A 10,331-nucleotide genomic window follows, 5' to 3' on the forward strand; every position below is an offset into this window, starting at 1 on the left:
ATGTTATTTTATAGAACTTGCATTCATCAATGGTATTTGACATAGAGCAATTCCAAGAGATCTCTATCCCAACTTTCTATCTCTATATTTTTGGCAAATTAAAAAAACTTATCTCCAATAGTTTGCCATTCAACTTCCAAAAATTTAGTAATTTCACACGTCCTTGTTTACGTATATATTTGGGAGTCAGAAGTTTTCCTGGACATCCAGGAAGTATGACTCAGTCTTTCTCTCACACCACTTTCATCGCGTCGTCATCATTTACCCTACGCCCTCCGCCCTCCTGCCGACGGTCCCGACCGGCGCCGGGCGACGCCTCGACACCGCACCCGCACGCCGCCCCCGCGAGTGGCGCCTGTACCTCCCAGCGTCGCACCCGCGCGCCTCGTCGCCGTCGCCCCGTCGGCACCCCGCGCCGCCCCACGCACTCCTTCTCGTCGCCCCGTTAGACAAATCTATCATCTGCATCAGATCGGACAGTCCACATCGATCGCTACTCTTTCCTTTTTCTTTGCCCTGTTATATTTCTCCTTTCGCGCTCGCGCAATTGACGCCGTCCACCCCTCCACCGCCTCATTGCGCCATCACCTACGCGGTCCACGGCGCCGTCGCCTCGCCATCATCCCCGCCGCCGCCGGCCTCTTCATCCCCGCCGTCGCCGAGCCGTCCTCTCCATTCCCGTCGTCGCCTCGTCGTCCTCTCCATCCCCGTCGCCTCGCGGTCCCCGGCGCCGTCGCCTCGCCATCACCCCCGCCGCCGCCGGCCTCTCCATCCCCGTCGTCGCCTCGCTGTCCTCTCCATTCCCGCAGTCACCTCGCTGTCGGCCTCGCCGTGCCATCACCCCAGCGCCTCGCCATCCCCGCCGCCGCCGTCGCCACTTGCAGGTTAAGACCATAAGAGGTTCTGATTGTTGTTCTAGGTTTCAAGCATATCAGCATATCCTCCTCAATTGCTCACATATGGAACGTATATTAGGAGTTAGGACAATATTTAAACGATGCCAACAATATAATTAGGTCCTTGGGTTCTTGTTTTGAACAACATGAAGGACGTGCTGTTGTCTGAGTTTACGTTATTGTTTGAATTAATTAATTTACTTATGTTTATCCAGGTTTTTGTTGTTGTTTGTTTTGATTTTTTCTGTATCTTTGTGGAATTTAGTATATTAATTCATGTTTGTATTTGGTAGCCCCGATGGATAAAGAGAAGTTTCAGTATATGAGGTCTAAACAGAATTGAGGCACTATCCAGTTTTGCTTCCAGCTGCTATACTGGTATCTGAAGCCTAAATATAATGGTGCCACTGGGTATTAAACCACTCTCTCAAATTTTAAAATACCTTTTGGCCTTTTATTCATCTACAGTCCACTATTCACCATTTCACCCCTTCAAACAGAGATGTTATTACACCTGAAAAATTCAGTTTTGGTCTGGATGGATGTCTCTGGGCGGATTTTACTTTGTATGACAGGTAAAATGTAGTTACACCTCTGCTGAGATAATGGTCATCCCTTTTCTTTGAACAATTCTGAGCAAATGGGCTATTGGATGAAGTTAGCAACTCTTGAAATGTTTAGCACTGCAGGCCACTTCTCCTACACTGCAATCCAAGTAATTTCACCAGTCTTTCATTTCAGTCCCTTTGTTCCTCATTCATTCCAATTTTCCAGTAAATCACAACTCTGAACCTTTCTTTTGCAGCTTGCTTTCACTACATTAGTATACCCTGCACTGATTTTGGGATACATGGGCCAAGCTGCGTCGCAACACCAAGCTCTGGACTCAACATACCAAATTGGGTACTATATCTCAGTCCTAGGTACTTCATGTTTCTGAATCTTACATTATAGCAGCTGATGCTTCTGAAATTTAACTGCTTAGTGTTTGAGGTATCAGTGGGCACTGAAGTAACACCATTTCATTTGGCTTGTGCAAAATGCAGAAAGTGTAAGGTGGACTATGCTTGTGCTGGCAATTTTGGCATCGGTTGTTGGAAGCCAAGCAATCATCAGTGGAACATTCTCCATCATCAACCAGAGCCAGTCCCTCAGTTGCTTCCCAAGAGTGAAAGTCGTGCACACATCTGAGAAAATCCATGGCCAGATTTACATCCCTGAGATCAACTGGCTGCTCATGGTCCTCTGCATTGAGGTGTGACTGTCGGATTTCGCGATACCAAGTATATGGGAAATGCATCTGGTGAGTATGCTCATTGACAATATTTAGCAGTGAGTAAAGTCCTATTTTTGCTGAGCTACAAAAATATACCCCTAAATTCAGATTTTGAGCTTAAATGCAGGACTTGAGTTTATATAACAAAACTTCAGCTTCACAGGTCTATATAGGCAATGTACTTATTAAGTTTCAGATGTTGTTTTTTATTTCAGGACTACAGGATTTTAGTACTAAATTTAGAGCTTAGGTTTCATGACAGATAGATTAATTGAGGACTTGTTCATTGACTAAATTAGCTTTTTGTCCAATAACAAATTGCAAAATTTATGTTCTATTATCTACTAAGACTATCAAATCATGAGAGAAGAGGTACATTGGGAGTAACCTGACACCTATTAAAGTGTTTTTAAAGAGAAAGTAATGATTTGATGCTACAATTTGTATTTAGAGATGATCAAAACTTTATCATTGCACCTCCGATTTTGCTCGAGGAAATTATTGACACATACCTGGCACACTTGCACGTAAGTAAAATTGGAATTGAAGCTGAGTTAGTTACAATTTTGTAATATTCCATCATTGTTGTGTATGAATATCAGAATTACAAAGATTTAATTTACAGTTAGAGGAGAAACCTGACCGTTGTTTCATTTTTGCTAACAGGTTTCTGTTGTGAATCCTGCAATGGAGACAACATTAGGAATGATACAGAAGTTTGCATCTGATGTCCGTGATGGAAAAGTACCACAAAATAGATCTCGTAACCTAATGCTCTTCTTTCGTATGGATTTATCTAGGCTTGTGCAGCAGAGGTTACAATTGAGCCTTCAAGAATCAATAGCATTCTTATGGCAAAGGGTGATACGAGGGCGAAGCCAGGGGCCGTGAAGCTATCGACTCTTGATGAAAGCAGTTGGCTACAGGTAAAGGGGTACATGAGTTAGGAGCTTAGGATTGGGATCTTATACTTTTATTTTATGTTTAGATCATTTCTGATAAAATATTGTTCCATCAAGAACAAATTCCAATGGATCAGGAGCCCTTTTATCAATTTTGACATGGAAGTATGCAACTGACATTATTTTGACGGACTGACTTTTTCGTCCGTAACTATGTTTAAAGCATTTATGATTTCATTTATAATTGTATTCACATCTAAGTTTATTCACGTGGCATAATCATTGGCTGTTTGCTTCCAACCAGTATGAATGGGAAGTAGGAGATCCAACTCGCCGGCGTCCCAAGGGTCTAGATCCACATGACTTCGTAGTTGAGATTCTATTCTGTTTTTTTCTCTCTTTTCCCATATTCATTTTGTATCAAAGGTCTTACGATGAATGTTTGTTTCTCTCACAAAAATTGTGCAATATCTAAAACATAAACTTTTTAATTGTTTAATTTTTATTATCAAATGTCACCATATGATAGCACATGTATGTTTAATATATGACTTGAACCGAATTAAAGTGCAATTAAACATATTTTAGAAAAAAACTAATATAAAATTAAATGATATATGAATATAAATATTATAATACCGTAGCGTTAGCACGGGTATATAACTAGTAGTCTTTAATATACCCTCTTGTAAAGTATAAGTATGTGTTAAAACCAATATAAAGTGTGATGTGAAAAACAAGTATCACATCAATTTTAAAATATAACTATTTCTAGGATTTGAATCTTTTCCTGGAAAATAAGCATTTTTGACACTATTTATAGTACTACTGGTATCATTGATCGTTTTCTATTTTATCCATACCTATCCTTTAGAGTTTTTTTTTGGAATACAGTGTTCTCAAAACATTAGATTAGGAAAAATACAAGATTAGAGCCTATCAGTCCAAATGGATTGATAAACACGGGAAAACTATAGGACTGACCATTTAGATCGAGTACACGAAAAACGTAGGAAGTTAGAAGAGACAGATAAACAAAAAGGAAAATTTCCAAGTGGTTGGACCTATGTTGAAAATCCTCTAAATTCCTATGTTTTGAGATATTCCGAAGAAATTTTGAAAGAATTCGGAAGATGCATTCCATTGTTCGGCCATATACGAATTTTTTTCCATAGGAATCTATCATTCAAAATTCCTTTGTCCAAAGGAGCTCAAATTTTGAAAGAATTCGGAAGATGCATTCCTTTGTTCGGCCATATACGAATTTTTTTTTCCATAGGAATCTATCATTCAAAATTCCTTTGTCCAAAGGAGCTCTTACTCCGATCCATTTATACATCATAGTATTCTCTTCACAACCTTAATTTCTGTTAAAGAAATTAAAAATAAATATAATTTAGGATGGATGTAGTAAATCATAAGAGGAGAGTAGTGTCATGAGTTTTAGCGATTGCCTACTGGAGATTGTGTTGGCTACCTGGTGACTATTCTGTTTGATTAGATTTTACGGTATTGGCTGTGTGAGATGTATGTCATTGAGAGCCGAGGTAGGGAGTAGGGATTGGGACGAGACATAAGAGCATCCACGGTATATTATATTATAAAAGTGGTCATTATATAATAAATACCATCATATTAATTGTCTTTATATATGTTGTGAGAGTGAATGGGTGATTATTATATTATTAATGGCTAAAGCAGTCCATATCCATATGAGTTGTCCATAAGAATAAATGCTCTCACATTCTTTTTTCATTGGAATCTACTTTTTTACCATATCCATAAATATTACGAAATTTACCATAACTAATGTCACATGTGGTGGATGCACCCATATAGACTACATGATCTTTGTACATTAATCATACCCTAAGTGAAATGATCGGTCAAGCTAGTGTGTTCTTTAGCAATGATTGGGAAAAGATTCCCCTAGCACACAAACGGTACGGTGAATTAGTGTATTATTAATTAAGTATTGGCTAAAGAAAACTTGAATATAGATTTAATATGATTTTAAAGCAACTTTCCTATATATATATATATATATATATTAAAATATACCATTGAAGGATTCGTTTGGTTTGGAGTAACTATAGTCCATAGCAATAGAAAGACGATGAGTAGGATGCATGCACACACCACTCCATATATTTTTTTTTCAGATGTTAAAGTGGATGCAAATTTTCTTTTGTTTTCTCTCTATCTTGTATAAAAGGAAAAAAATCAATGGTTTCCTACACTTTAGTTATACCAACCGAATTACTATTATTAAAATTATTCCTTAGAAATCAAAATACTTTATTTTGTTCTCAAAATGAATAAGCACTAATATTTCCTCTGTTTCGTAATGTAAGATGTTTAACTTTTTTGTTTGTAATGTTTGATCATTTGTTTTATTCAAAAAATTATGTGAATATCATTTATTTTGCTTGTGACTTAGGTCCAGTTTAGTTTGCAAAAAGTTTTTGCAAAAACATTAATTATGGTTTTTGACACCCATTTGAAGTATTAAACGTACACTAATTACAAAACAAAGTTTAGGTTCCGCCTGAAAACCACGAGACAAATCTTTTGAGTCTAATTAATCCGTCATTAATATATGTTGGTTGCTGTAGCACTTATGGCTAATCACGTCCTAATTAGGCTTAAAAATCTGTCTCACGATTTCCCGCATAACCGTGTAATTAGTTTTAATGTTCATGTATATTTAATGCTTCATTTAGGTGTCCATAAATTCGACGTGATGTTTTTGCAAAAAGTTTTTGCGAACTAAACAGGAGCTTACTTTATTATCAAAACAACTTTAAGCATGATTATATTTGCACTAAATTTTCGAATAAGACGAATAGTCAAACGTTGTAACAAAAAAAGTCAAACATCTTATATTAGCAGGTATAATAGCAGACTATAAGCTAGCTATAAGCATATTTTTAAAGAGATAAGAGGAGAGAGAAGAGATGTGAGCTACTAATTTGTAGCCAGCTGTATATGGGCTACAAGACAAAATATTTGTATGACATGTGAGACTATATATTGATGTTTTCTAGGTAACTATTGTATGAATTAACTATTAGATTGACTATAGATAAATTGGAGCCAATAGTTGCATATACTATTGAACTTTGCTGTTATAAGACGGAGGTAGGCCACGTTTGTCGGTGACATGATAAGATAACTTATCCGATGCGAAAAACATAGTAATAGATTAGTACATGATTAATTAATTATTAATTATAAAAAATATGAAATAGACTAATATGATTTTTTAAAACAACTTTTTTATAGAAAAACTTTATAAAAAATACACCATTTAGTAATTTGGAAAACGTGCGCGCGAAAAATAAGAGAGATAAAAGAAAACTTATGCAGCTCTCGAACGACGGCCGTAGTAGTTTGGGAAACTTCAAAAGTCAAAACAAACGGAAGAGGTGGGGGAAGGGCGAGACGAACATAGGCCCTGGGTCCGTCTCCGAAAAGTCATGCAGTGTTGTGAAAGAGGTCGGAACGACGTTCGTTCGCGGTTGCGGCAGGTCGGCAAAACGAACTCCACCACCACCCAACCCAAATCTTCCTTTCCATTCTCGTGCCACTTTTCCTTCCTCCTCCTCCTCTTCCCAAGTGGGCCCACACCGTGCGCCCGGTCCACGCGACCTCCACCCGCCGCACGCATCTCGAGGCATCCCCATCCCCTCCCCTCCCCTCCCCTCCCTCCGTGGACCGGGTCCAGGGAAGGAAGGCAGCGACGGTCGCAGCCGACCTAACACATTCTTCCTCCTCTCTCTCTCTCTCTCTCTCTCTCTTCTCATCCTCTTCTCTCTCCTCCTCTACCTGAATTCCTCTCTCTCCTCCAGGAAGCGGGCGAGGCGACGAGCGAGCGAGCGCGCGGCCGGAGGGAGGATTTCGCGGTGGCCTGCCCCCGCCCCGGCTCGGGGTCGCCGCTGCCGCGAGGTGGTGCGGTTGCGCCCCCTCCCCCCTCTCCCCCCCTAGCCCTGTTCTCTTCTTCTCCGTGCATGCATTTCGATCTGGTTTTCTCGTGCGATTGGTTCTCAATCGAGGTCGCCTTCTGTGGCGAGGCGTTTTAATTGTTCGCTCGCGTGCGAGAGATGGCGGTATGGTGGGTGCATGGAGCTGGTTCGTGGAGCTCGCGGATTCGGGCTAGCGGCTGTGAATTTCGTTCGACGTGCCCGCGGAGAACCGGGGAGGGAGGGGAGGGTGTTGCTGGTGCCATGGTTGGCATCACGCCTTTCTCATTTCCGCGGTGAAAATGCAGCTTCCCGGTTTGAACATTATTGGGGGGAACGTTGTCTAATTTAGTGAGCATATTGTCAGAGAAGTAGTAATATTCCTGTTGTTTTGGTTTGTTAGCAGTTTTTTTTTTGTTTAACTGTGTTCGTGGGATCGTGAATGTCTAATTACACTTATCATGACATGATTCACTCCCCCTAGAGAGCTAACCTGATTTCTTAGTTCTTGTTAGCACTATAGGTTTATCGAGAACCCCGTTAAAATCGGTTGTGTTTGATAATGGGACTGACTGGAACATTATCGAACTGGATAACATTCTTTCTCAGCAACTGGATTATTCTAATTCTATAGGCGCTTCTATTTTTCCTATGATGATGCGACCACTTGCTGAATGGTTGCACTAGATTAGCCTTTTGTCTGTGGTAATGCACATGCATTTGACTAGTCAAAACAGGTGCCCAGTAAGTGATGTCAAGTGATTGAACTGGACATGACATGAAAAGCTTGGAGTGTATGAGTCAATGATAAGTGGACTCCCTCCTTTTGGTTTGTTAAAAGTTTCAACACTGTTTATTTGGATAAATAACTCTTTGATTGCCTTATTATAGAATACTTCTGTGTTGAAATATGAACGCCGTTAAGCGAATGGCATGTCTAGTTGATGCTTATATCAGGAAACAATTGTTAACGTCAGGCTGAGAGACTTTGTTTCTAACATAGCCTTGAGTGTATTGTCTTCTCAGATCATATGTAACTTGACCGAACAAGGTTATCTTACTGCACAATGCCAGTCTGATTTGTTATGGCATCTCCCTGCAATGATTGTTGGATGTTCATTCCTTAGCTTTATTAACTTTGTTGAAGTGAAAGTTTTGTAATATTCCCTCTTTTATTTCAGAAACAAATGAATCGTGACGAATGAAAAGTTAAACCATGTGCCACAGTTGAATGGTTCCATTGCCACCCTGTTTGGCAGATTTTGTTCATACGAGCTCATCTTCAAGCTTATATGGGGTAGGTTCTCTTCGTGTTTACCTGGAATAAACATTAGGATCATATTCATAGCTCCGTACATTTTCAATTCAAATTCGGTCATATTATATCCTTTACTTTAGTTAATGAGGGACTGTTTTCAAGACTGTCACTGGGGCAATTCATACGTCAAGCATTTCTGATGTTTACTTCATGCAGTACAGTTGCTGCATAGGTAATTTGAGCAAGTCCCAGCCACTGACAGATTCTAAAGCAAAAACATCTGTGAGAAAGAAGCCTTACCATTCATCTGCTGGAAAAAGAAGGCAATGCTCATCAGGCCAAGAAGCAATGGAGAACAATGTTAGTGTATCAGTATCCCTTGAGGGAAATATATCATCACTTCCCAACTCTATCATCAATGATTCTAACGGGAAAGACACCTCATTCATCAATCATGGTATGCATGATTTTAGATTCTTGTTTCGTGGGTTGTTCAGTCCAATAGCTTCTATCTGTAGTCATGTGTATGTTTTCTATACAAATATTCTTTCTGCAGCGGCTATAGCATGGGCTGATATGAGAAGGCAATGGACCGGAGACCAGGAGAAAGTTCCCAAAGAGGCATCACGAGAGCCGATAATAAGGTCCATTTTTCTCTCATCTTTCATTTGCCTTTAACGTTTCTGTACAGCTTTGATCTGGAGTTCAGAAAACTATAAATGACTTGCATTAATGGATCTGGAATGTTTTTGGTAAACTAGCTTGTCTGGAGACTGTTGTTTTCATTCCAGCTATGAGTTCTTGTTATCTAGGAATAGTTTGTAACTACCTCTGCAAATAAGCGTGAAATTTCATCACTATATTATTTGTCAAGGCTGTAATAAATATCATGTCTGGTGCCTGACCAAATAGCATGGTACATTTAACCATCTCGATATATTTGGCTAGCACTAAGCCTAAGGGTTATTGATGGTAAATGACGTGGAGATGGTTTTCAGCACCTGATCTAGCAACTCTGGCAATGATTTCCACTTCTACCCACACTGCCTGCCTAGAGGATATTAAAAGAGAACTGTGGCATTGCCTTTTGCTGGTCAATGTTTGTTGTTCCATGCCACCTACTTTTTTATTCACACCAAACATCAGGTACAATCATTAACGCCTTTATATATGTTTATCACAGCTGGTGCACAACATATGATGATCTGTTGTCGACAAGTGAGCGGTTTCCTCGGCCAATCCCACTATCTGTAAGATCCATAATAAAACCTTTATTCCATTGATTATTTATGCAGTGCTCTTCTGATTTATAAAATTCTTGCAGGAGATGGTTGATTTTTTGGTTGACATATGGCATGAAGAAGGGCTCTATGATTAGTTGAGTTTGACTGTTTATGATAGTTTTCTGGAGAAAAAAAAGAAAGAAAAGAAACTACAAAGTATTCACAAATTGGGAATTGGGAAAGGAAAAAAAACTGTTGTAAAAGCTACTACAATGTGTTGATATGATTTCTTTCCAGTTGGACATTATGCTGTCAGATGTTGCAGACATGCAGTTTGCTGAACGATCACATATTGACATGTCATAGGTATAAACTGAAAGGAAAAAGTCTACCATATGTCCCTTAACTTTAAGACGAGTCTGTTCTTTTGTCCCTTAACCATAATACCGGAAATGTGTATCCCTAAACTCGAATAATCCGTTTAGAAAAAGTCTCTTTTGTTCCTTAACCGTAATACCGGAAATGTGTATCCCTAAACTCGAATAATCCGTTTAGAAAAAGTCTCTCAGTAGTTTTGACTCATTTTTTACTGGTTTTGCTAATGTGGCGTCCGATGGGTCTTACATGTCGGTTATTTTTTTTTTCTTTCTCCTCTCCACTCTCCCTTCCTCTCTTCTCTCTTCTCCGGAGCACAGCAGGGGCGGCCCGGGGACGGCCGGGCTGGCGACACGGCGTGTAGCGGCGGCGCGGGCTTCAGCAGTGGCGTGCGGCGATCGACGCGGGCGGCGGCGGCCGACGTGGGTGCGTAGTAGAG

General features: G+C 39.9%; 2 protein-coding genes across 7 annotated transcripts; both read left to right on the plus strand.

Annotated features, from left to right (window-relative positions):
- Nucleotides 1–220: 220 nt before the first annotated feature.
- LOC102707980 (probable potassium transporter 9) lies at nt 221–3,364 on the plus strand. 4 transcript variants are annotated; one of them, XR_005812183.1, is made up of 6 exons: nt 221–1,307; nt 1,397–1,471; nt 1,555–1,611; nt 1,702–1,819; nt 1,943–2,199; nt 2,839–3,364. XR_005812183.1 is itself a non-coding variant. In XM_006657632.3 (4 exons), exons 1-3 carry the CDS (start codon nt 1,537–1,539, stop codon nt 2,155–2,157), a joined length of 408 nt encoding a protein of 135 aa, XP_006657695.1. In that variant the 5' UTR covers nt 221–1,536; the 3' UTR covers nt 2,158–2,199; nt 2,839–3,364. The 4 variants fall into 4 exon arrangements, 1 of the variants encoding a protein (XP_006657695.1); XR_001550667.2 differs by having other exon boundaries at nt 221–884; nt 1,190–1,307; nt 1,397–1,611; XR_005812182.1 differs by having other exon boundaries at nt 1,397–1,611.
- Nucleotides 3,365–6,885: 3,521 nt separating this feature from the next.
- On the plus strand, nt 6,886–9,923 carry LOC102708262. Of its 3 annotated transcripts, none has more exons than XM_040525672.1 (6): nt 6,886–7,025; nt 8,218–8,333; nt 8,511–8,751; nt 8,851–8,938; nt 9,478–9,544; nt 9,619–9,923. In XM_040525672.1, exons 2-6 carry the CDS (start codon nt 8,268–8,270, stop codon nt 9,670–9,672), a joined length of 516 nt encoding a protein of 171 aa, XP_040381606.1. In that variant the 5' UTR covers nt 6,886–7,025; nt 8,218–8,267; the 3' UTR covers nt 9,673–9,923. The 3 variants fall into 3 exon arrangements, with proteins under 3 accessions (XP_040381606.1, XP_006657696.1, XP_015694492.1); XM_006657633.2 differs by having other exon boundaries at nt 6,886–7,022; XM_015839006.1 differs by lacking the exon at nt 6,886–7,025 and having other exon boundaries at nt 8,216–8,333; nt 8,516–8,751.
- The last annotated feature ends 408 nt before the right edge of the window (nt 9,924–10,331 follow it).

The sequence above is a fragment of the Oryza brachyantha genome, chromosome 7 (genome assembly GCF_000231095.2).
Source record: "Oryza brachyantha chromosome 7, ObraRS2, whole genome shotgun sequence".
Lineage (NCBI taxonomy): Eukaryota > Viridiplantae > Streptophyta > Magnoliopsida > Poales > Poaceae > Oryza > Oryza brachyantha.